Source organism: Vipera ursinii (genome assembly GCF_947247035.1).
Source record: "Vipera ursinii genome assembly, chromosome: 1".
Taxonomy (NCBI): Eukaryota; Metazoa; Chordata; class Lepidosauria; order Squamata; family Viperidae; genus Vipera; species Vipera ursinii.
Window position 1 is genome coordinate 328,851,821 of NC_139512.1, and position 26,653 is coordinate 328,878,473.

Here is a 26,653-nt window from a genome sequence, read left to right on the forward strand (position 1 = left end):
TGAGAAATATACAGCAAATTGTTGCTGGGGAGCTGAAAATTACCGTAAATGTTAGTTAATGCAGTCTTTGGGCTGATGTGCAAGCTTCTGCTTCTCTTTCAGAATTTTTTAGTGTTTTGGCTTTTCTGAGTGTTGTGCCATGTTAGATTCAAGAGATCTGCCATCAGATTTCATAGTCTGAATTAGTTAAAGGACGTGAAATGGTTCTATATTTGGAAGTATTGCTGATGCTCATGTTTTTCCACTTCTTTGCATTGTGCTCATGTTCTAAATTTCTTTCCTATACCCAAAATGCTGCTTATTCAGTGGTGATAAAAGTAGTAGAAAATTCAATCATCTATTTCTTCCATCTCTTTTAACCTTCCTGGCTTAGAAAAGAAAATGAATTAACTTAAATCAGACTGAATGATTGTGGTCTAGTTTTCTTTTGTCCTGATGTTTTACCAGAATTTGTGGCAGGACAAAAGAATACTAGAACAGACATTCAGCCCAAAAACTCATCACTGCTTCATTGATGCCAGCCATGATAGCCTACACCAGTATAATGAGTAAGACTTTGAAATACTGAGTCACATCTGGGTACCAAATATCTGTCTTTAGGGCGTGGAATTTATTCCAACATGCTGGGATTCCTTGGTGGTGTTTCTTGGGCCATGCTGGTGGCAAGGACCTGTCAGCTGTACCCAAATGCTTTGGCATCAACACTTGTTCACAGATTCTTCTTAATTTTTTCAAAGTGGTAAGATAGATTTATTTATTTATTTATTTATTTATTTATTTATTTATTTATTTATTTACTTACTTACTTACTTACTTACTTACTTACTTACTTACTTACTTAGTAAATGTATAGACAACCCATCCCACTACCAAAGCAACTTTTGATTAATGTATGGGCCTCTACTGTGTAATCAGTGCAGGCTATTTTATAGACTAATAAAACATTATACTAAGCTAGGATTGGCAAGCCAAGGGGCTTGAAATCATGTCTCTTCCTGATAGGTATTCATCCTAGAAAGTTGAAGGTGTATTGTGCAAAGGGATTTGCCTTCTGCTATCCAAACTGGTTTACTAAAGACATTCATCTGCCATAGAATTTCTTCTGAGGAATTCAATTCAAAATTGCCTAAATTCTGGATGGTAGATTGTCTCAGAAAGACAACTATTACTAATAAAGTAAACATGCTCCTTAAAGAATGATGAAAGAATATCATTTTTAAATACCACTCCTGTTAGCTTTCTCCTGCTTCTAATAGGACAAAGTTGCTAGTAGAAGCCAATGCTAGAGTCCTTCTAGGAGTTGCCTGAAATAGAATTCTTAGAATGACACAAGAGAAAAAATACTTAAAGGTTGCTGTGTGATAGCTGCATTTAGTTTAAATTAAATTTAAATATAAGAAAATTTTCCTCGCCATCTTCTTTTTGGAGTACAGCACTGATATTGCTTATAGGCCATCATGGGCCTCAGTCTTATAGTGTGAGTTCCAAAAAATTGTCCCTTAGTGGAACTGCTAAAACGATTTATATTGGGATGTTTTAACTCTTATGTCTCCATAGGTGACCTTGGGCTTATTCACTTTTTGAATTTTTACCCTCCCTTTGTATTAGTTCTCACAAGAATTTTTTGGGGATTACAGAATCTTGCAGGATTCAATCTGGGTCAGTCACCAGAACCAGAGGTTTAGTTCATTACAGTATCTGGTTATACGCCACACAATTAATCTCCCTTGCATTTATTATTTGTTGGCATTAGTATAAAATACGCTTTCCTAACCTGGTAACCTCTAGAGCAGGGCTATACAACCTTGGCAACTTTAAAACTTTGTTGAGCTCAGCTCCCAGAATTCTCCAGTCGGCCATGCTGGGGAAACCCCTGCTCTAGACATTACTGACATACAGTAGGACCCACTTTTGACTAGCATGGCAGTGTTGGTGGGAAGTTATAGTTGTTGTAGTCCTGGAGGGTGGCATATTGGGGAAGGCAGGTATATTTTGTGTTTCTACTGTTTGTAATATAGAATGTGTAGTTCACGTTTTGTCAGATTGCCTTTACATACAATGTTAGCATTGTGTGGAGATTAATATAATGGACAGAGCAAATTCTAAGGCCATCTACAGTGTATGCGTTGGAAACGAATGAAAGAAGTTTAACTGGATTGCCTTCTCTCCAGAATTACCACTTATCTCTCTTACTTGCAGGGAATGGCCCAATCCTGTCTTGCTGAAACAACCTGAAGAAAGCAATCTTAACTTGCCTGTCTGGGACCCCAGGGTTTGTAAAGCACACCACTTTGAGATGACAACAGTACCCATTCTTGTTGGAGGATTTTTCAGTAGCCATTCCTCTTCTAAGAGATTATCTGTTCTGTGAGGGTCTTTGAGTTGTGTGGGGCAACATGGGAGGAGAGGAAATGTTCACAGAGGAGAACAACTAATGTTTGGAACAAAATCCACTTCTAAGCTGAATGTCCCTGTCTCATTTCAAGACAAAACACAGGCAGGGCATTGTGACATTGTGTAATATCCTTTGTAATCAGTTTTGCAGTTATGCTACCACCTTGATTCATACTTTAATCTGAGTTATCTTTTAAATTGCTTTAGAATTATTGGCTGCTTTGGAATTGTCTATTCTGAGTGGAGAAAGGATGTTCCCTTACAAGTAAAGATGTTTTCTCTGCATTTTCTATTGAATGCTAAACTTTAGTTAGCAGCTATAAAGCACTTTCTGGACGTGTACAAAATAGGCTGCCTGGATTATTTTTGGTATAATGACAACAGTCACTGTAAAACAGATTGGTGTTATATTCCCCTGTTTCAAATGGAGGTGAAGGTTTACACTTATATTGGGTTTTCTAAAGGCCAGCTGATGAATTGTTGGCTGGTGAGATTTTTGGTTCATATTCTGAAGATTAGTTCTTCATAGAATCACCCATTCATCTGTGACAGGTAAATCCAGCTGACCGGTATCATCTGATGCCCATTATCACTCCAGCCTATCCACAGCAGAACTCCACATATAATGTCTCCACATCAACCCGAGCAATCATGGTGGAAGAATTCAAATATGGTAAGCCATTTCCATTGCTTCTATATTTCGCATAGCAGAGTAAGAACAGTTTATTATTTGCTGGATAATCTGTTTGAAGAGTTTTGCATTTTCCTCTTCTGAATAGATAAAAAGAAATGCTCTGGATCAGGGGTCCCCAACTTCTGGACCGCAGACCGGTACTGGGCCCTGGCATGCCAGAAACCAGGCCGCACAAACAAGTGAAACCCCATCTGCAGAATGTAGGCAGCACACAAAACCATGCCCCCTCTGATCCATGGAAAAACTTTTCTCCACAGAACCGATTCCTGGTGCCCAAAAAGTTGGGGGGCACTGCTCTGGATCATTTTGTGTTCACTGGCAATCTTGTAGGAATGAATTTTCATTGATCAATATTGTTATTTTCGCAAAGATGGGTGTCTAGTGATAAGTTTCATTTATTTTTCTATTTATTATAATACCACTTCAATCAAAATGAATCTGTGCCACTTACAGAAGCAATTAATGCCAACTAGCTATAGAAAGGGATGCGGTGGCTCAGTGAGTTAGGACGTGGAGCTTGTCGATCAGAAGGTCGGCAGTTTGGCGGGTTGAATCCCAAGTGCCGCGTAGCAGTGTGAGCTCGTCCCAGCTTCTGCCAACCTAGCAGTTCGAAAGCACGTAAAAATGCAAGTAGAAAAATAGGGACCACTAGTGGGAAGATAACAGTGTTCCGTGCGCCTTTGCCATCTAGTCATGCCGGCCACATGACCACGGAGACGTCCTCGGACAAGCGCTGGCTCTTCGGCTTTGAAACGGAGATGAGCACCGGTCCCTAGAGTCGGAAACGACTAGCACGCATGTGCGGGGGAACCTTTACCTTTACTTTTACCTTTAGCCACAGAAAAATACATAAAACTATCCTATGAATGAAGTTATTTCTGTATTAATATCTGGTTGTTACAGATATTTCTTAAAAGGACAAAGGAGACTTTGTCCCAACATTCTTCCCCCGTCTCACCTCATCAGAATTTAGGGAAGAAGGGCATTCTTTGGGAGAGAGGAGAAATTTCTCCTTGAATGTTTCAGGGCTGGAGGGATTTATTAGTGGGGGTAGGAAGATTGACTTCATTCTCCCTTTCCTGCCAGGGGTATCTTTACTGATGTCAGAAACAACAGCAGCATTCAAATGATTGTTGCTGGTTTTTCTTGGTCCTATTCCTATCATTCTAGCATTTTAAGGGAAACAATGGCCTTCTTAAAAATGGCAGCAGAATTGCTCTTTGGACAGGAGAGAATAGGGAGAAAAAAATTCACAGAGAAGTCTGTCTTTTAGTCATCTCTTGTTTCAAGGATTGTAGAAATGTGGCACTGGGAGTCTTGAATTCAATGTGTGGATGGGCAGAGCTATTATTCCCCTTCTCTCTTTTCATATTCATCTCTTATTTCTGATAATATCCATTTATCACTACTGACTATCCAAGATGAGATACACAAAGTGTTCCCATGCAATATGGGATAGGATGCCAGTCCCCAAAATAGAAAGGATTGAGGTGGTAAAGCTGCACCATAGACCCCAATGGGAAGAGTAGTAGAATGGGTGCAGCTGGAAAAAAACAATGGGATAGTGGAGCTTAAGGAAAGTTTTCGATGAGGTCTGTTAAGATTTAGAATTCTTATAATTCTTAGCCTCAATGGCCCTTTGGGGATTGACACTTCTGCATTTATAACTGTTTATTGTAAAGCACTTACCGTAGGTATGCTATCTTTAAACAGGTCTCATGGTTACAGATGAAATTCTTCAAGGAAAATCGGATTGGTCAAAGCTGCTTGAGCCACCCAACTTTTTTCAAAAGTATAAGTATGTGAGATCACTAAAGATTTCAGAATTCACATTTCAGCAACTAAATATTCTGTATTTTAGTTAACGATGCATCCTAAGCATCTTATGGGTATAGGCATATATTAAAATAACAATAGTGGAAATATGGCATATTTAAAAACTAAGTGTCGGGTCAAAGAAATCTGGATGCAATAATAACGTAGCTAGTGATAGCTGGGCAGGGTAGAGAATGCAGTATTGTTAGGAAATATATTTGCAATAGTGACTTGTTAATTTTAATATTTATTTGTTATTTTTGAAATGTATTATCCTGTAGTCAGCTCATGATATGGTACCATGTTACCAAAGTTAGAGAAGTTAATTTGCGCCCAAATAGTTTAACTAATCTTGGCAATAGAACTGCAAATAGCTGCACCTTATCATTACATAAAGTAAGGCAATTCTTCGAGCAACAAATATTGGATGGTTGTGGCAGTGGCATGTTGGCTAATAGACCAGGCTGCTCTTTTCAAATAGAGTGCAGAATATTATCCTGAATATTAATCTAATAGTATCTAATAGTATCTCCCCCGGAGGACCCGGGAGCAAAGGTGCGCCCCCTCCCATGCTAAGGCTGGTCTACCTGAATGCAAGGTCCGTAGCTAACAAAGCCCACCTCATTCGTGACCTAGTGGAGAGCGAGCATGCGGACCTGGCTTGCATCACGGAAACCTGGCTGGGCCCAGAGGGTGGTGTTCCTCTGGTTGACCTCTGCCCGCCAGGTTTCCAGGTGCTGCACCAGCCTCGGGCTCATGGGAGGGGTGGGGGAGTGGCAGTTATCATCAGGGAATCCCTTAGCCCGCGAGAGACCACCGTCCCTCAGATGGTCGGGTGTGAGTCTCTCCTACTGAGATACGGCCCAGGGGCGCAGTTGGGCCTGCTGCTGGCGTACCTACCACCTAATCGTGCAGCGGCGGCCCTGCCCGAGCTACTCGATGCCCTCTCAGGGTTGGTGGTTGAATTCCCAAGACTCATGGTCTTGGGCGACTTTAATCTACCGTCCCTGGGAGGATCGTCAGAACTGGCTCGGGAGTTCATGGCTTCCATGGCGGCCATGGACCTGTCGCAAATAATTTCTGGACCGACTCATGAGAGAGGCCACACCCCAGACTTGGTGTTCTTGTCTGGACGGTGGCGTGATGATATCGGTGGGGGCACCACAACTGTTACGCCCCTGTCATGGACCGATCACCACCTCCTGCGGCTAGACTTCCCCCTTGCCACCCCCCACCGTGGGTGCACGGTGCCAGTCAGATGGTACCGCCCTAGGCACCTAATGGACCCTGATAAGTTCCAGGCAGCGCTTAGGGACACGCATGCACTCCCTGCTCACAGCTCGGCGGATGCCTTAGTGGAAGCCTGGGAAAAGGCAGCCACGGAGGCTCTGGACCGAGTTGTACCCTTGCGGCCTCTGACCCGGCGCAGATCCCAGCGAGCCCCATGGTTCACCGAGGAGCTCCGGGGGATGAAGCGTCGGAGACGGGGCCTAGAGAGCCGTTGGAGATCCAGCCGATCCGAATCCGACCGATTGCGACTAAGAATCCTCACCAGGTCTTATCTCGCTGCGATAAGGGTGGCAAAATCCAACTATTTTTCCACCCTCATCGCATCCGCAGATAATCGCCCGGCTGCCTTGTTCAGGGTGACTCGCTCCCTATTAAACCAAGAGGTGAGGGAGGAACCCTTGCAGGGTCGAGCCGAGGAATTCGGTCAATATCTGCTGGATAAAATTGCTCGGATTCGAACTGGCCTGGACTCCAACTGGGCTGAGATGGAAGAACAAGACATGGACAGTCTTGTCGACGTCATCTGGGATGAATTTGATCCTGTAACTCCTAAGGAAGTGGACAGGATTATGAGAAGGTTGAGCTCCTCCACATGCTTACTGGACCCGTGCCCTTCCTGGCTGGCCTATGCAGCTCGAGAGGGGACACGTGGATGGTTCCTAGCGGTCATCTCTGCTTCTCTGAGTGAGGGTCACTTCCCCACCGCCTTGAAGGAGGCGGTGGTGAGACCTCTCCTCAAGAAGCCCACCTTGGACCCATCCTCTTTAAATAACTTTCGTCCAGTCTCCAATCTTCGCTTCCTTGCGAAGGTTGTTGAGAGCGTGGTGGCGCACCAACTTCCTCAGATCCTGGATGAAGCGGTTTATCTAGACCCGTACCAATCGGGTTTCAGGCCGGGCTACAGCACGGAGACGGCATTGGTCGCTCTGATGAATGATCTCTGGAGAGCCCGGGACAGGGGCTATTCCTCTGTCCTAGTCTTATTAGACCTCTCGGCGGCTTTCGATACCATCGACCATGGTATCTTGCTGCGACGCCTCAGGGGACTGGGAGTGGGAGGCACGGTTCTGCGTTGGTTCTCCTCCTTTCTCCAGGGTCGCTCGCAGTCGGTGCTGACAGGGGGACAGAGGTCGACCCCGAGGCCTCTCGCTTGCGGAGTCCCTCAGGGGTCGGTCCTCTCGCCTCTCCTGTTCAACATCTACATGAAACCGCTGGGTGAGATCATTCGCAGTTTTGGAGTAGGGTTCCATCAGTATGCTGATGACACCCAGCTTTTTATCTCAACTCCAAACAATATCAGTGATGCCCTAGACGTGATGTCCCGCTGCCTGAAAGCGGTCCGGGAATGGATGGGGAGGAACAGGCTTCAACTGAACCCGGACAAGACTGAATGGCTGTACGTTCCGGCAAACCAGGATATTCAGAATGTCCCATTGCTTAACATCGGGGACATGTTACTACGCCCTGTTGATAGGGCCCACAACCTGGGTGTCCTCCTAGACTCGCAGCTCTCCCTAGAAGACCACATAGGAGCTGTGACCAAGGGGGCCTTCTCCCGGGTTCGACTAGTTCGCCAACTACGGCCTTATCTAGACCTGGATTCCTTACGTACAGTCACCCATGCCCTTGTGACCTCTCGCCTAGACTATTGTAACGCTCTCTACATGGGGCTGCCCTTGAGATCCACTCGGAAGCTTCAGCTGGTGCAAAGTGCGGCGGCACGGACACTCTTGGGAGCCTCCCGATACTCCCATATCACACCTCTCCTCCGTGCGCTGCACTGGCTTCCGGTTGCCTTCCGAGTGAAGTTCAAGGTGCTAACAATGACATACAAAGCCCTACATGGCATCGGTCCGGACTACCTACGGGAGCACCTTCTGCCGATGTCAGCACCCCACCGTCCTGTGCGCTCCCACAGAGAGGGCCTCCTCAGGGTGCCACCGCTCAAGGAATGTCGGCTGGTGGCCCCCAGGGGGAGGGCATTCTCAGTGGGTGCGCCGGCCCTCTGGAACAGTTTACCAACCGAAATCCGGATGGCCCCCGACCTCCGTACCTTCCGTCGCGACTTAAAAACTTTCCTGTTCCAGCAGTCCGGCCTGGCATGATAGCGTTAATTGGGGTCCCAGTTTGTTTTCACTATTGTTTTTATTACTTTTTATTGTTCATCTGTATACCTTCCTTCCTCTGTACACCGCCCCGAGTCCCTCGGGAGAAGGGCGGTTTATAAAAACTAATAATAAATAAATAATAAATAATAATAATAATACTGCTAATGCATGGTAAACAAGAAGGAACATATTGATTTTCTGTTTGAAAATGTGTAGATTTTTTTTCATTGTGTAGATTTATGTTATATATTTTGAAATCAGCAAAATATGTTAAGCACTGCATAGGAATTTTAGAGACAGAACAACATACCATATTTATTTAACCCATCTTGTAGAACAAAGATGGCCTTTATATAACTAAGTACCCCATTTTGTGCAGCTCTGTAAATTATAATGAACACTTTCAGTGTTTTTGGAAATATTATTTGGATTCTTGAATGATGCTGAAGCCTCCTTAGCCTTGATGTGGGAAAAGTGTATCAGTACAGTTCAAGGTTAAGGAAGATTTTAGAGGAGACTGTTATAAATAAAGTTAACAATAACTGAAGATTGAGTAGTAGAGATTTAAATAGTTTTAACAATAGTTTTAATAGTTTAATTTTAAAACTAAAACTATTAAAATGTATTACATTTTAGTTCTCTATTTTTCCAGACACTATATTGTATTGACTGCTGTTTCTTCAACTGAAGAACATCATTTGGAATGGTAAGCCTATTTTTTAAATGCTGATAATAATCCTAATATAAAAATCAAAAGAATTTCAGATGGGAATTGAGGGAAAACTGTCTCTTCCTCATAGACTTCAATAGGAGCAGTAAGATTTATTTTCCAAATCGACTGAACATTTTACATTCAAGTATCTACATTAAAAATATGCTATATCATTTACAATGTATGAGAAGAAAAATCAACGTAATCTCATATATTCTGTATAAATTGTTCTGCAAGTTATTCAGGTTATTCTGTTTAGGATTTCTATTTATTTAACCACCTGCTCTGACCTCTGTATTTTGACAAGTTTTAACCACATGATTTCAGATGTGTCTACATGCATGAAGGGATAAAAACACTGAAAAAATTAAAATTCTCAGTCCTAAATTCTCTGCACACAACCACATCAAAAGAGTTGCAGAATCTACTCATTCTAGGCCCACCCATCATGTAATTACTGTCTAATATCAGGTCAGTCCAATTTCTAACCATTTATCGGTTTTATGATTATACTCTACTAAGCCATAATGTAGTTTGTTTGCTTTGGCTTAACATATTGTTTGAAACGATCCATTATGGTTCATAAGTCATAATTCATGGCCAAGCCAATTATGATTTATTTAACAAACTATGGCTTTGCCTAGTATATAAACACAGTGTGCATTTGCTAAAAGAAAATCAGAATTGTTACAAGTCATAATAAAGTTTAGCTTCCAATAAATAAATACAAACAATTGGAGAACACATTTAAATAAAGATAGATGCTTTTTTTGCTGGACCAAGATCCTGATGCCTAGGACAAATGTCTCCATTTTGATTGTCTCCACTGAGAACCGATAACTCTTCCAGAGGATTCCAATGATGTCTCTGATCTTGATCATCATCTTTATTCATCTTTCTCTTCTTTTCTTCAATCATAATAGTCATTTTTAATAGTCTATCATATGTACACATTGCATGCCTCAAATATGAGTTTCTGTTTATACATAATCTCAAGGGAGTAACCAATGGTTAATTAGCCCAGGATGGATTGATTGATTCCTCTTGCTGTCAGTGGTTATTGTGGTCTTGTCTGAATCCCTGACTCAGAAACTAAAGAGACAGACCAGCAGCTTGAGGCATCAAAAAGTAATTAGCACCCACGGCACTTTTGGGAGACAATGAGCCTTAACAAGGGAGACCCAGGGCCAGGTTCTGGTAGGATGCCTCCCTCAAGAACAAGTGGCAGCTGCAAAGGACTGAGCAAAGGCAAATATGGTAGCATGCCTCCTTGAGAGGAGAGGGTACTAACATTGCTAATCCAGCCACATTGGCTGGATCTGGGTCTATATAAGAACTCCATTGGAAAAAAGTCATATACTGGAAAAACTTCACCTGCATTCCTGTCACCCTTGCTCTGCATTTGGACTCTTTCAGACTGGCTCCTGGAATTCTCTAGTGATCAAACAGTGGACTGTTACAGTCAACTCTTGTAGCTCTGCCTTTCTTTGTTCCTGCTGGCAGATTGTTATGGTTCAACTTAATGGATTCTTTGAACTTTTCAAGGTGTAAGTGCTCTTTGGCTTTATTTATTGGTTTATTCAATTCATTCATCCTGATTCTTACCAGAAAAATTATGACAGAGCAACAAAATCCTGCATATTTCTATGTCCCTGGCATTTATTTTTGCTTTAGTGCAGGGGTGTCAAACTGCTGGTCCATGGGTCGGATGCGCCCACCCCATTGCTGGCAATGAAAAAAAAGCTGCAATATGTCGCAACATGTCACGTGATGTTGCGAGTTTGACGCCCCTGCTTTAGCGGATCCAGATACTGTTGTGACTCAGGGCCAGCCTGTGGGTCCGACAGCCGGCTCCGATGTATCGGATGACTCAGATGAGGGGGAGGAGGGAGACGAACCGGCTGATGATGGTTTGGAGGCTTTGCAGAGCCCTCAGCCGGGGACCTCTTCTCAGCTGCGTGAGCCCGATAGTGCGGAGGATGATGACCCACAGCTGGCCCTGTTCAAGGACACCCGACGCAGGAGGCAGTCGAGCAGGAACAAACAAAGAAAGGCTGTGGGACTCCTCGGGAGGAGGCACAGGGAGACCACGCCCTGAGCTCTCAATAAAAGGAGTGTTTGGGGAGGGGCTGGTTGCTGAAAGCAACTCTTCTGCTTGAGGAGACAAGCTCTAGTGTTTTTGTTAATTGAGTAATAAAACTTGGCAGACGCCTTTTAGCCTTGGACGCTCTCCAGTCTCTTCTATCTGAATAGGGGTTTGCCTTACTACAAGGCCAGAAGAGGGCTGGTTCAGAACAGTTTGCTTTCAGCCTCCCACCCCTTACTACTACGATGGATCAGCTTCTTGCCGAGAATGCTCAGCTCACCCAGCAACTCACTTTGCTGGCAGCTCAGGTGGCTCAACTGCAAGCTCAGGTACATGCTGCACCCCCACCCAGGAGGAAATGTCAAATAGCTATGCCGGATAAATTTGCTGGCAATCCAGAACTGTTTCCTGCCTTCCTGGGACAATGCCAGCTTTTTATCAGCGTGAGAGCAGCTGATTTCCCCACTGACCGAGATAAGGTGGGATTCGTGTTGAGCCTTCTGTCGGGAGATGCAGCTCGTTGGGGCACGCCTCTGTTGGCACAGCCTAGCCCTTTGTTGGATAACTTTGGGGGGTTTTGTGACCATATGCGCCTCATGTACGAGGACCCGATTAAGGCGCAGACTGCCACCCGACGTCTGAAAGCTTTGAGGCAGGGTCAGCGCCCCCTACAGGCCTATATCAGCGATTTCCGGCTGCTTAGCCAGGATTCCGCCTGGAATGAGGCTGCGCTCGTGGATGCCTTTCAGGATGGCTTGTCAGAGGAGATGTTGGATGAGCTGGCCCGCGTGGACATTCCCTCAGACCTGAATGGGCTGATCCATCTTTGTCTGCGGATCGATGCCCGGCTGCAGCAGCGAAAGAGTCGCCGTGCCACCCCACAGACCCCTGCTGCTCCTGTTGAGCGTGTGCCCCCAGTCCAGAGGGAGGAGCCAATGGAGCTGGGTGCCGCCAGGTCCCGTCTATCGGTGACGGAAATGGACAGACGACGATCGGAGGGGTTGTGTTTTTACTGTGGGGACCCTGGACATTTGGCTGCTTCTTGTCCAAAGAAGCGTCAGCGGGCATCAGTGACCAAGCCGGCCCCGAGAAAGTCCCCTGCTTTGCTGTCGGGAAACGGCCCGAGCCCGATCTAGACGGCGTGATAGATCGGACGACCCACCACGACCACGCCGAGCGACGCCATTCCGACGGTGCCTGTGAACCTCCACGGCATTTGATTTTGGAGGCACGACTGATCCTTCCTGGCAAGCCAGAGGGGATTCCGGTCCATGCCTTAATTGACTCTGGGGCTACCACTAACTTTATGGACTCGGCCTTCGTGGCCAAATGGGCTGTTCCCCAGTGTCCGGTGGATCCGCCCATGCTAGTGGAGACTATTGATGGTCGAGTGCTCCTGTCCAGGCCTATTACGGCCGCCATGCAACCAGTGTGTATGGCCATCAGTTCCCATGTGGAGGCCATTCAGTTCTACATCACTTCGGATCTGCACTTCCCCGTGGTCCTGGGACTGGCGTGGCTCCGGGCGCATGATCCACAGATCTATTGGTCTCAGAACTTGGTCACCTTCCCAAGTTTGCAGTGCGTGGACCACACCCGCCATATCTGTGCCGGCCAGGTGGAGGGTTCCTCAGGGGTTTCTTTGCCTCCCGAACTGTCCGACTTTGCTGATGTGTTCAGCGAGTCAGAGGCGGACCAATTACCCCCGCACAGGCCCTATGACTGTTCCATTGATCTAGTTCCTGATGCGCCTCTCCCAGTGGGGCGCTTGTATTCCATGTCGGAGCCCGAGTTGGCTGCATTGCGGGACTTCCTGACAAAGAATTTGGCTCGTGGTTTCATCCGGCCCTCGTCCTCGCCAGTGTCTGCGCCCGTGCTCTTCGTCAAAAAGAAGTCGGGCGAGTTACGGCTCTGCTGTGACTACCGGAAACTCAACGCCATCACGGTGCGTAACCGCTACCCGCTGCCCCTCATCCCCGAGCTCTTGGACCGACTCCGGGAGGCTAAGATCTTCACGAAACTGGACCTGCGTGGAGCTTACAACCTCGTCAGGGTTCGGCCGGGTGATGAGTGGAAGACGGCGTTTGGTACTCGCTATGGACATTTCGAGTACACGGTGATGCCGTTTGGCCTGACCAACGCCCCCGCTGTGTTTCAGCATTTTATGAACGACATCTTTCGAGATCTGTTGGACCAGTTTGTCGTGATTTACCTGGACGACATCCTGATTTACTCCCCGTCGCGTGAAGCGCATCATCAGCATCTCCGTCAGGTCCTGCAGCGCCTCCGGAAACATCGGCTGTTTGCCAAGTTGGAGAAGTGCCAGTTCTACCAGGTGACCATCGATTTCTTGGGTCACCGCATTTCTCCTGAGGGCATCGCCATGGAACCGAGTAAAGTTGAGTCGTTGCAGAGTTGGCAACCCCCGCGTCGCGTGAAGGATGTTCAGCGACTTCTTGGATTTGCCAACTACTATCGAACATTCATCCCTGGCTTTGCTGCCTTGACAGCCCCCCTTACCCGGCTCCTGCAGAAGAAGACTCGGTTCCAGTGGAACGCCCCCGAACAACAGGCGTTCCAAGCTTTGAAGGACGCCTTCATGAAGGAGCCCATCTTGAAGCATCCTGACCCGCAACGGCCGTTTGTCGTGGAGGCGGACGCCTCCGACATTGCCATTGGGGCCGTGTTACTCCAGGCAGCGACGCCCAACGGTACCCTTTTCCCTTGCGCGTATCACTCTCGGAAATTGAACCCCTCGGAGCGCAACTATACCATCTGGGAGAAGGAGCTGCTGGCCATCAAGGCGGCGTTCGAGGCTTGGAGGCATCATCTGGAGGGGGCGCGGCATCAAATCGAGGTCCGGACGGACCACAAGAATCTGGAAAGCCTGCAGACCGCTCGGAATTTGAACCAACGCCAGATCCGGTGGTCCCTCTTCTTTGCGAGGTTTGACTTCCGGGTGCGGTACATACCAAGCGGGCACAACCAGAGAGTGGATGCTCTGTCCAGGAAGCCCGAGTACACCCGAGTGGAAGACAAGCTTCCGCCCAGGACAGTGATCCCCGTCGAGTCTTTTGCTGCGGTGCGGGAGCCGGTGGATATACGGGCTCGGATCCGGGAGGCGCAGCAGCAGGAGGCGTGGGTGGCTCAGCGGAAGGAAGAGGTGGGGCCAGATTCGCCTTGGTCGGTCACGGATGGACTCCTGTATTATCGTGACCGGCTCTATGTTCCAGGAGGGCCACTCAGGGGACTCGTCCTCAGCCAGTGTCATGATAACCCGGCTGCGGGGCATTTTGGCCTGTTCAAGACTCTGAACCTGGTCTCCCGTACCTTCTGGTGGCCCCGAGTCCAACACGATGTCCAGTCTTATATCACCTCCTGCGTCCCATGCAGGCAGGCCAAGTCAGCGACAGGGGCCCCGCCTGGTTTACTGCAGCCATTGCCAACGCCCAAGAGACCCTGGGGGGCTGTGTCCATGGACTTTCTGACGGATCTACCCCCATCCTCCGGCTTCACGACAGTGTTTGTGGTGGTGGACATGTTGACCAAGATGGCGCACTTCATCCCCTGTCGCGGCTTACCGTCAGCTCGCGCCACTAGTCGCATGTTCATCCAACAGGTGTTCCGGCTGCACGGCCTTCCCGATAGGGTCGTCTCCGATAGGGGGGCCCAGTTTACAGCCCGCTTCTGGCAGGAGTTGATGCGGGCGTTGGACATTAAGGTTTGCCTCTCGTCCGCGCATCATCCTCAGACCGACGGGGGTACCGAGAAGGTCATCGGCATCTTAGAGCAGTATCTGCGCTGCTACGTTAACCTGCAGCAGGACAATTGGGTGGACTATTTGGCCATAGCCGAGTTTGCCTTTAACAACTCGCAGCACACCTCCACACAGATGACACCGTTCTTGGCCAACGTGGGTTATCACCCCAGGTTTTTCCCCCTTTCTCCCGTGGACTCACCGGAGCCGGCAGCGAACGAATTCATGGCGGAATTACAGGCGATCCATCGGTTGGTGCGACGGCAGCTGGAGAAGGCCAAGGCCGACTACAAGAGGTTCGCCGATCGGTCGAGAAGGGATACGCCTCCATTATCGGTGGGGGATCGGGTCTGGCTGTCCACCAGGAACCTACCATCCACTCGGCCGGCGAGGAAGCTGGACCACCGTTACCTTGGACCGTTCCCAGTCGAGGCCGTCATCAACCCGGTCGCCTATCGTTTAACTCTGCCACGTTCCCTGCGCGTGCACCCCGTCTTCCATCGGTCCTTGTTGGTCCCCGAACAACCGGCTTGTCCACTTCGCCAAGCGGAACCTCCCCCATCAGGACCTCGTGATGGCGACAGCACCCCCGAGTACGAGGTCGCCAGCATCAGGGATTCCCGCTGGCTGAAAGGTCGCTTCCAGTACCTGATCGAGTGGAAAGGGTACGGGCCGGAGGACTTCACATGGGAAGACGCGACCGCCGTTCATGCCCCTGCGTTGGTGACTGCTTTTCACGAACAGTTCCCTTCCCGACCGCATCCGGATCGGCAGACCCGGGGGAAGGGCCCTGCGGTGCGGGATAGTGTTGTGACTCAGGGCCAGCCTGTGGGTCCGACAGCCGGCTCCGATGTATCGGATGACTCAGATGAGGGGGAGGAGGGAGACGAACCGGCTGATGATGGTTTGGAGGCTTTGCAGAGCCCTCAGCCGGGGACCTCTTCTCAGCTGCGTGAGCCCGATAGTGCGGAGGATGATGACCCACAGCTGGCCCTGTTCAAGGACGCCCGACGCAGGAGGCAGTCGAGCAGGAACAAACAAAGAAAGGCTGTGGGACTCCTCGGGAGGAGGCACAGGGAGACCACGCCCTGAGCTCTCAATAAAAGGAGTGTTTGGGGAGGGGCTGGTTGCTGAAAGCAACTCTTCCGCTTGAGGAGACAAGCTCTAGTGTTTTTGTTAATTGAGTAATAAAACTTGGCAGACGCCTTTTAGCCTTGGACGCTCTCCAGTCTCTTCTATCTGAATAGGGGTTTGCCTTACTACAAGGCCAGAAGAGGGCTGGTTCAGAACAGATACTAACATTCTTAGTTAACATCTCCAGATCTACGATTCCAAGGTGTGAACTTTTTTCACTGTTCAGCTTTCACAGATATGCATCACCATTGAGAAGAACCTTGCTTTAAACATTCTGATCTTCATCTTAAGAATATCGTAATCCTTCCTGATCTTGTTTAATAGTGCATCCTACAATTAACATGTTATTTATTTTTCTGTTAACTTTCCAACTATCATTTTAAGTCAAAGAAAATAAAACTATATACCACGATCACTTTTTCATTTTCAATTGTAAATTCACTAATGCTAATTGATGCTGTCATCTTAATAATTGCACTAATCCACATTTTTCATTTCATAACAAGCTCTTTACATTCAGCTAACAAACTGGTATTGTCTATGTATCTCAGACTATTAAGAGTTTCAATTTCCAGTTTTGGTTCCAATTGTCATCTTTAAAATCTTGTCATTCTTATATTTGTTAAGACAGTTAGATTATATTCATCCTTATTTTACTTCCTTCCGTATACTGAGATGCTGTGTTTCCAAAGTCACTACTCATAGTAGCTTCTTGTTAATTGTAAATGTTCCTCAGAGGAATAATCAGATGTTCTGACGCACCATGAGTTCCACATTCTGGCATGAACTTCTTAGTCAAAGTGCTTGCTGTAGTTAATAATACAGAGTTCTTATATTTTCTTGTTCTCATTGTGAAAACATAAAAGCAACATGAAAATTTTCCTATTCCTGGAACTTTCTCCCTTCAGAGTTGAGGTTGACCCAACTTGTTGTCCTTTGATAGGGCTTGGATGACTTGGCTTTATGTCCTGGTTTGGGGCTCTAAGTGTATAAAGGACTTAGAGCCCCAGGTATTATATTGACATTTATGATAACATTTTTTACTCAGCTGCCACACATCTTTAACTTTGTAGTATATTGTAATTGTTTTTAATTGTTTTATGACTGTTCACTGCCCATAATCACTTGTCTGAGATGGGCAGTTTAGAAAACAAACAAACAGACAAACAAACAGTAAAACAAAGGAGCATAAAATAAAATATGTTCACAAAGGAAAATGCACAACATAGATTTTAAAAAAGCTTAGCGCATATGGGAAATTTAAACTGGAAATAACTGAAAACAAATGGATACCAAACCTCACTGAGAAGGCCTTCAAGTCAGTGGATCATTTGAGGAAGAGATTAAAATATTCAGTTTGATTCTTGTGGGAGAAGATCATTTTGCAAGTACTGCGCTGTTACCTGATTCCTGATACCCTTTAAAAATGAAAAACAGTTTTTAAGTTCCACCCACAACACACTGGAAGCTGGAAGTAGCACATGCATATTAAGGTCAAATGACTCCAGAGCAATCATCAATAAAAAACTTTTCTGCAATTTGTAAATAATTTTATTATATGCATTATTATTTTATTGTTTATAAATATTAAATATAGAAAAATGCAAAAGCTACTTGGAAAAGTAGATACTTTTTCTGTTCTTTATACTCCAACTGATTTGCAATATTTGTAAACATTTAGACCTTTTCAGAAACCATACATTTTGCAGCCCAAGAGAATTATCATTATCATTATTTGGTTGATTATGTTTTATGATCTCAACCTGAAGAAAGGCAATGCTGATCCAAAGGCTACTCTGATGGATAGTATATAAACTTAATCCTTTAAAAAAGGAGATGATGTTACCTCATAAATCAGTGTCAGCCTTTTCTCCCAAAGCCTAATTTAAATATAGCTGCTATATGACATGGAGGGTTTTGTTGTGCTAATTATCTGGTGCTTTTTAATTTATTGCTTTTTATACCTGTGTGTTTCAAACTTGTGGTGGATATTTTTATTTCTGAATAAGCATTCATTCTATGGATGTAAAGAATTCTAAATGTTGAAAATAATATTTTCCAATATTAAATCTCTTGTGTTTCATGCATTGCTCCCTCAAATTGCATAGTGCCATGTTTCCAAAGGGAGTTGGGAGTTCTTGGCATTCTGACACATTGCTAACGGAGGCTGATTTTCTCTCTGTAGGATTGGCTTGGTAGAGTCTAAAATCCGTGTGCTTGTTGGACACTTGGAGAGAAATGAATTTATTACTCTTGCCCATGTAAATCCACAATCCTTCAGTGGGAACAGGGATCAGTACAAAGAGTGAGTTAATGTCAACACTATTGTATTGTGTTGAATTGATGTCTGCTTTTGAAGAGAGGCTAACATTGCTAGTTAGAAAGCCTTGTATAGCTTCTGTCTTTCCATTCTCAATTGTTTCCTTGGATAACAAGACAAAGCAAGCAATGGGAAAATATGGGAAGCACATAATTATCTTGCTTAATCTATAGGCACCTTTAGTCCCTTGTAGCACAAAGTTGATTTGTGTCACAATTGATTTGAAACCTTTAAGGTACACCATTGTTAACAGTTGGATTTTATATTTTGTCAAATAGTTGTATGTCTGGAAATTCTCAGTCATCCAAGTCATGATTGTCCCAAAAGTACTTTTCAAAAGGCAACTGGACTTTCTTTGGGAGTTTTTTTTTCCTTGAAGACATTTCACTTCTCATCCAAGTAGCTTCTTTAGTTCTAAAGAAAGTTTGGTTGCCTTTTGAAAAGCACCTTTGGTCAAATAATTTCTCACTCTCTTTTGTCCAGTTATGTGTGAATTGAGATGAATGTGCGCATGTAGATATATGTGTATGCAGTTGGTATGCATGTCCAGCCTAGTTGAGCACGCCATAAAGTCCACTGTTCTCAACACATAGTTTCCTCTTCATTAGAATAATAAAATTCTGCATTGCAAAGTCCATAATTCCTTTATAACATATAATTTTGTTCTTTGTTATGTTGACATCTGAATCTCTGCAAGGAAATCAGTCTAATGCAGAAGTAATTTGCATTTAGCTCTTACCCAGAACACTTCTGGCATTGGAGCATTTGGTAATATTTTGTTTTGTGTCTCCCTCTAGAAATGATTATGTGTCAATGTGGTTTCTGGGAATAATTTTTAAGAAACTGGAGAATGCAGAGAGTGTAAGCGTTGACTTAACCTATGATATCCAGTCATTCACAGATACAGGTAAACTTTTCTCTCCTTAAAAGTCCTGTTCTGAGTAGACCAATATTATTTTAGATGGATGTCTCATTTTAGTGTATGATAGTGCCTTTGACATCTTGGCAACCAAGTGAAATGTCATCCATAATGAGGTGGCTTATCAAAATGAGAAAAGGAATATTTACATATTAAATTTCTATACTGCCCATCACACCTGTGACTATGGGTGGCTTACAACATTACGCCAATATGGCCACAGAGAAGATTTGAAAATGAAGCATAATCCATGCTGAAGTAAATTTCTCCTTTAAATATTTTTTCCAAAGATTTACTATTTTTTAAATATCTTGAATATCTATATTGAACTTACTTTTAGATGAATTTGTTCCCTATAGCCTTGGAATTATTGGCAATAGTGTTAAGTTCACTATAATCAATGGGAGTTTCTCTTAACTATGCATTTATCTTTCCAAGCAGTGTTCTTGGAATTTAATTAGATTCTGTAGTGGGTTTTGCCATTAGAATTAATAGTTGTTTTACAATGGACTCCCCTGGATACATTTTCGCACAAGTCCAATTAGGACTTGTCCTTCCCCAGAGGAAGAAAAATAGGCTTACTTTTCAAAATGTATGAGGGTTTTATTTAGAGATGAAAAGTGCCTTGTGAAATGTAGTTAGTCAGCCTAGAAAATTCTGCAGAAGCTATTTTTGAAAGCTGAACATTGCTGTAAGCAACTTAGGTGTTTATTCATTGGAAAGAAAGAAAAAGCCAAAACTCATGATCATATGTTTTCCAAAGGGAAGCCCTCTGCCCAATAATGTGTTGGAGCTTACTTATACCAGTTTTCCAACTGCTGATTGTAAAATTTTCTGGAATTTTTGCGAGCCACTTGAGAGCAAAGATGAGCCTCCAACCTGACACACTGATCAGCTGTTCAGTGACTATCAATGTGGCAGTAGCAATGGAGCCGGCAGAGTCAATTATTAAACCCTATCAGCATGCCACTGCCTCTGCCTCTATACAGAAACTAGGAAAATTATTTCTTTATATAAAAATATAAACAGTCCTCAACCTATGGTCACAACTGAGCCTGGAATTTTGGTTATATTTCATTGCAGTCATAAATCAAATCACCACATGACCAGACTAGATTTTATAGTTGTTTTTATGATAGTCGTTGAGTGAATCACATTGTTGTAAGTCCAAATCTAGCTCATCGAAAGGGTGCTTTTGCCATTTTTTTTACCAGAAAATAAGAAAAAAACATTACAAAACATGATCATGTAACCATGGGATGCTGCAACTGGTTATAAATGCAAGTCGGTTGTGCCCAAATGCCCAAAATGCAATCATGTGACTACAGGAATTATGTAGCAATCATAACTTTAAGGATGGGTCATAAATAACTTTTTCGAATCTGTTGTAACTTTGAATGGTTGATAAGCAACAGAGGGCGTAAGCTAAGGACTACCTTCAAGATTTATTCAATATATTGGCATGAATCTCCTAGAGTAGAAATGTATCCTATAAACCAGGTAATATAATACATTGGATACAAGGGTATACACATATATACTATTCTAACTATATAAGCTAGATTTCTGTAGGGAGGGAGATCAGTCCCTTCCCCTTTTATTAATTTATTTTTTTCTTTGACAAAATCTGGTTTTAAGTTATGTAAGCCCTTTGTTAGAAAACATGTAACAATTTTATATTAGTTTAATGGAAACAAACCAGCTGGCAGTTGTTGTGTTATAAAATCTAGTTTCTTTTTTTATATATATAAATATTTTATTAATTTTCTATTTTTACAAACAAGTGCTTAATAGACAATGTGTTGACTGGGTCCATTAGTAATCCCATGGTATATATAAGCTTCTTCAAACTAAATCCAATATTACATCATCCAATACATCTCTTTGGGGGGAAAAAACTTATCTAGGCTTTCACTTCAGAAAGGATAGTACCGATTAAGAATCAGATTAAGAATCATTCCAGGAGGAAAAAAGATTGTGGTTGTATCCCTAGGTTCCCTGCTTGTAAAATTAAGTCTACCAGTAAGACAGGACCATTAGACAACCTAAGAGTCTTCAGGAACTGAGATATCAGGACTCATAATGCATATGCATTGCAAAAATAAACTGGATTAGATAATTTTCTTTATTTCTGTTCACTGATCATGTGGCAGAACTCAATGGCTTCATTTTATTACCTGAAGATAGAATAATATTGTAGTAACCAATCTGACATATGCTTTATGGACTGAGAAGTTTGTTCCAGCAGCAGCAGAACAGCAAGTTAAAGGCTGGCCAAAGCTGCTTGAGTTGTTAGATAACTTCTTGACTTTGTCATCTTTGATCTTAGTTTATAGGCAGGCAAACAATATCAACATGTTGAAAGAAGGCATGAAGATTGAAGCTACTCATGTGAGGAAGAAACAACTCCACTTTTATTTGCCAGCAGATGTCTTGCAGAAGAGGAAAAAGGTTGGCCCAAATTTTGGTTTTTCTGACACTGCTTCATTTAAAGTTCTGAATATTTAAACTAAAATTATCTCAACAGAGCGTGCCTGATCTTGGTGGACATGCTTGTGGGGTCATGTTGAAGAAGACAATGGAAAATAATAGTGGTTTGGACACTTACAGCAGTGCAGAAGTTACCACACAGTGCAATACTGTTCCCTCATTCAACAACATGGTGGAATATTGCAGTAAACATTTTTCAAAAGGGATAGAAAGGTAGGTGTTGTGTGGCTGTGTCAAGTGTGTGTCATATGGGTGACATCAGTGTTAGTTTTAAGATGTGAGAATACAAAGTACTCCTGTATATGAGAACTTGGCACTCAGACCACTGCCTTTTCCAAGGTTCACTTCTTGATACAGAGTGGCATGGTTGAGATTCTCACAACTCTGTTCTTCACTGCTCTAACTACATGAAATGGGAAGAATGGCAGTTCTTGAACTGGAAGGATGAGAGTTTAAGTCAGCAATGAGTAATTTGTATGGGTATTTGTATGATTTTATTAGGCCTTGGAAGGCCAGAAAGATATGATATATACCACCAAAATAGGAGGAAAAAATATTCAGCCTGTTCTTTGTTCTTTGAGGGATTTAGTAGGACTTAAGGGACAGGAAGGCCTGGAGGAACATTGTCCATAGGGTCGCGATGGGTCGGACATGACTTCGCAGCTAACTACAACAACAAGGGACAAAAGGAGTGCACTCATAAGAGATTTAAAATACCTGTATTTTGCAAAAATAGGGGAGGCGAAAAATCTGCTGTGTAAAATCATGGTCCCACAAAGTATGATTTGTCCATTCCTGAGCCAGCTTATGTTGTGTTGGTAACAAAGCAGAATAGGTTTCCCAGAGGCTTACTAAACCTGGTCCGCTCATCCATTGCCTTCAATAAAACCACACTACATTTCCCAAACTTTTGTTCACGATTACTTCTTGCATCTTTTTGGTCAAATTTCTGTCAGACACTCTGGCAGTCCCACTTTAAAAAATTATCCCAGGTAATTCTTGTGTTTACTTTTGTTACTTTTACTTTTGAAGAGAGCACAGTTTCTCATATAGATCTCTGAAATGCTTCTTCCAACATTTCCTCACTTTGTTCCATTAATATACTCACTTAATAGTCTCGTTACTTTTATTTTTAGTTCTGGTCACTATGTTGGAAGCTCCTTGTTTAGCTCTCGTCACTCACCCAAGCAATTTGTTTCCATCAAAATCATTAAGCATTTTTCTTTTTCTTTTAATTTTAGCTACCTGAGGTCATTTTGATTTCATTCTTTTCAACCATTTTTTTCCCTGTAGACATTATCTCTCTTTATCCTTATTTTGCAGTAATTCATTTTCCTCACAGCCTCTTTCCCATCATCATTCTACCAAGCATCCCTTTACATGTTTTCATTAATAACTCCGGAGACTTTTTATGACACATATAGCATAATACTTTTGTCTCTTTTTCAAGCGGCTTCCAAATTTTCTTTCCTTAAATCATACAGAATTTCCCTAATCAATTCCCTCACTTTCTCATCATAAATAATCAGATCACTTATGTTTCCTTATTCACTCTTCTTTTTTATGTGTGCTTATGAATAGACTTATTCTTAAACCGTGTATCTCAAATAGACTTTTTCTAAACAGATAAATCCCAGTTGTCATTCTCCTCAATTTCCATCTATTCGTTGTCATTCTCATCCATTTTCCCATGTTATTATGGAAGGCTTTTATCATAATGTCTCCTCATCTCCATGAAATGTTTCTTAACCAGAGCTGCTTTTCACAGATCCGATGTCCTTCAAAAACCTTCCATATCTGAAAGGCAAGAGAAACCATGGACCATCAGTCAGTCAGCGATGTCTGTGACAGGTACTGGCTCTTGTGTATACTAACTTCAAAATTAGCTAGTTTTCTTTTTAGGACCATTAAATTAAAACTTAACATTATTCCAATTTGCAGATTTGAATCTTACAGCTTCAGCAGACACAACTCTGCCTTTAAGTTCCAGTAATGTCTCCATGGCCATAGAGCAAAATATAATTCCTCCAACTATCACCCTTGCTTCTACTCATTCCCAGGAACACCTAGATGGCATAAGTTCTATTAAAAATAACTATGCACATAAGAGAGATCACTCACCAATCTCTGAAGATTGTTTTAAGCGTCTGAAAGATGTAGACAAGGTAAGTGCATAAGTGCCAATGCAGCATGAGTATTAAAATTGATTGTCATAGAGGACACAGTTACATGACTGATAACAAAACTCTGCTGAGGACTACAGCTTCAAACTAAGTGAAAGTTATTTTTGGAGTAACTATAAATAGAGATTCTGATCTCTTGGGAAAAACACCCAAATTGGTCAGACTTTAATAAGGGTGAAGATGTTAGTAGTAATAGCTCTGTAATGGGAACAAGAAATGTTCCTTATCTTCCCCCTCATCTTCTGTGGGGGTTTACAGCTAATTTAACTGATTGTATAATTTATATCAAACAAAAAGATTTTGTTTCCTGGCAATACATACAGGAGACATTCCTACCTTTCGAATTATTATCTTAGCTTAGAAGCTGGGGAAGTGAAGTAAAGAATGAATGAAAAACCAGAATGATGTGTTGTGTGACAAGATGATTGTTTATATTTGATGAGTCTTTGAAGTGTGGAAATGAAGAGCTAAACCTGGCTTTACATAATCTTCAATAATTTGGTGTATTTTATCCAAATTCAGCTGTTATAATATCAAGCTAGACATTGGTGTCAAAACTCAGAGATAGGAAGTAAGGGAAACACTACATTACCTTGTCAGAGTAAATGGTGAAATAAATTGAATGTTGCAATTCAGGACATCATTTGTGTAATGACATCATGATGTATGTGATGTCAGTATGGCTTGTACCTGCTGTCTGTGGCCCACTAATCCTTGCATTTTGGCCATGAACTTATGTTTTTCTTCCTTTTAGCACAGCCTTAAAGACACCCTGACTCTTCCAACCTTTGATGCACAAAGATCACAGGTATTAAGTCAATGTTTGTATTTGGAACAAATATGGAGATGATAACTGATGTCTGAAGACCTTAATATTTATGTGGCTTTCATTTTATTTTTATGTTCTGTAATACACCTATATGCTTTGTAATTTGCTCTCACTGAAATGACACTGCATATAACAGGACTGTGCAGTAACTTAGATTTGAGTGAGAAGAGGTGTTTTGGGGTACACAGCACCTGTCTCTGAGTTACTAAAACAGCCGTGTCTGATCTCAGGATTATGAGGCTGCAGCAGATAGCTCACAGCTCATGTGCTTTCTTTCATCAAATTTGAAGTATTGCCCACACTTAATATATAATTTGTACATTATTCTAATTTTTAGGGGTTGCCATCCATTGCAACGACTCCCAGATTTGTTTATAAGTTAAAAGCTTTAACTCAACCATCTCCTTTCAGTAGCAGTAACAAAAGCTGAGCAGCTGGAGATGACACACCTCTTAGCAGTAGGATTGATGCCAGATGTTGCTTTGATCTAAGCTTGTACTCATATCTCTGGAATCTTGCTTCCCTCATCTGATTTTAGTTTTCATTTGCAGAGGCTTTCTAGTAAAGAATTGCCAGATTCATCTTCTCCAATTCCAGCAAGTGGTATGGTTCGTGTTGTTAAAAACTCCATCAGACTAACTCTTAATCGATAGCAGTGCCTTACCAGGTAATAGTAAATACATTGTGTTTTAATTACTATTGCTTACTTCTTTATTTCAGTTGTTACCCTTACGCTCATGCTTCTCTTTTGAACTTTGACATGCCTGCAACCACTTATAAACTTTTTTAACTCACAGAAAAGATGCCCTGATCCACTCCAGCTTTCTATCAGAACAATTATCTAGTACTAGAATTAGTTCCCCTTTTTGTCTTGTAGGGCTTATTTGATTTTTTTCCAACTCATCTACAAAGATTGATGGGGTTGGATGAGAAAGAAAAAATTCTATCGTGTATGCAAAATTCCAGCTACACTGTGCTATACTGAGTGGAATCCTGATTATACTGAACTGAAATGTTTATAGATACCCAGCACAGTTGTTAAACTTTGGAACATAATTTCTTTAAATCAGATGTCTCACTTAATATTCACCAAATGTGTACAGAAAATAATTCCCAAAATTTCTAAATGATGTCCTGGAAGGCGCTAAATTAGGAAAAGAGAGTGTAGCAACAATGATCAACAAATGTATTCTTGCCTTCTCCTTTGAGAATAAATCTAACAATATGCAAATCTTATAATTTAAAAAGAAAATAATAAGTTTCTGTTTAAAATGCCTAATTTTGAAATATTGACTCAAAAGAAAAAAGATTTTCATTAATGGTACTGTAAGATATTCTTGTATTAAAAGGCATCCTAAAGTTGCTGTATCCATACTATTGAAATAGAAAACAGCACGCAAAGAATGAAGACAGAGACTGCATCTAAAGGATACAGCCTATGATTTGCTTATCGGTCTGTGTCAACTCATAACAGAGCTGGAAAACTCATCTGCCCGACTTCCTGGATAACTGATCCAAGCTGGTGTCAAGGCAATGCTAAGTGGACCAATATTGGCATTATGCATTGTATCCATCCTTGTTTATAATGGCTTAATCTTCTGTAGATTTTTCTCTGCAGGTGATACACTGTCATAATTGTTGTAAAAATTTCAAACTACTATTCTTCCAAAATATGTGGTATGTGGGTATTCTTATAGTGTAAGGTTTATTCCCTTGGATTGGACCTTTATTTTCACTGTGCAAATGCATAGCTTTATTTTAAGTCTTGTATTCTTCTTTCAGCAGAAATGTCTTTGTTATGAAAAACCCAAAAAAAAAATATTTCTCGCCTTTATTTTTCCTAAAGGGGTTGGCATGCAGAGTACTTCGCCCTGGTGTATTTCTATTGTTATCAATGTTATTATAGTACAGGGGTGCAGGTA

At 42.8% G+C, this 26,653-nt stretch overlaps 1 protein-coding gene across 1 annotated transcript in view; it reads left to right on the forward strand.

Annotated features, from left to right (window-relative positions):
- The window catches only part of PAPOLG (poly(A) polymerase gamma), a gene marked incomplete at both ends in the record, with an annotated part of 39,310 nt that extends 13,926 nt beyond the window's left edge, over positions 1–25,384 (forward strand). Inside the window, 13 exons of the mRNA XM_083348436.1 lie at positions 601–739; positions 2,200–2,272; positions 2,947–3,067; positions 4,802–4,886; positions 8,954–9,007; positions 18,176–18,295; positions 19,108–19,217; positions 21,559–21,680; positions 21,757–21,932; positions 23,488–23,570; positions 23,661–23,884; positions 24,657–24,710; positions 25,283–25,384. Coding sequence (XP_083204562.1) covers positions 601–739; positions 2,200–2,272; positions 2,947–3,067; positions 4,802–4,886; positions 8,954–9,007; positions 18,176–18,295; positions 19,108–19,217; positions 21,559–21,680; positions 21,757–21,932; positions 23,488–23,570; positions 23,661–23,884; positions 24,657–24,710; positions 25,283–25,384 — 1,463 coding nt within the window. The remainder of the gene's footprint in view (positions 1–600; positions 740–2,199; positions 2,273–2,946; positions 3,068–4,801; positions 4,887–8,953; positions 9,008–18,175; positions 18,296–19,107; positions 19,218–21,558; positions 21,681–21,756; positions 21,933–23,487; positions 23,571–23,660; positions 23,885–24,656; positions 24,711–25,282) is intronic.
- Between the last annotated feature and the right edge of the window lie 1,269 nt (positions 25,385–26,653).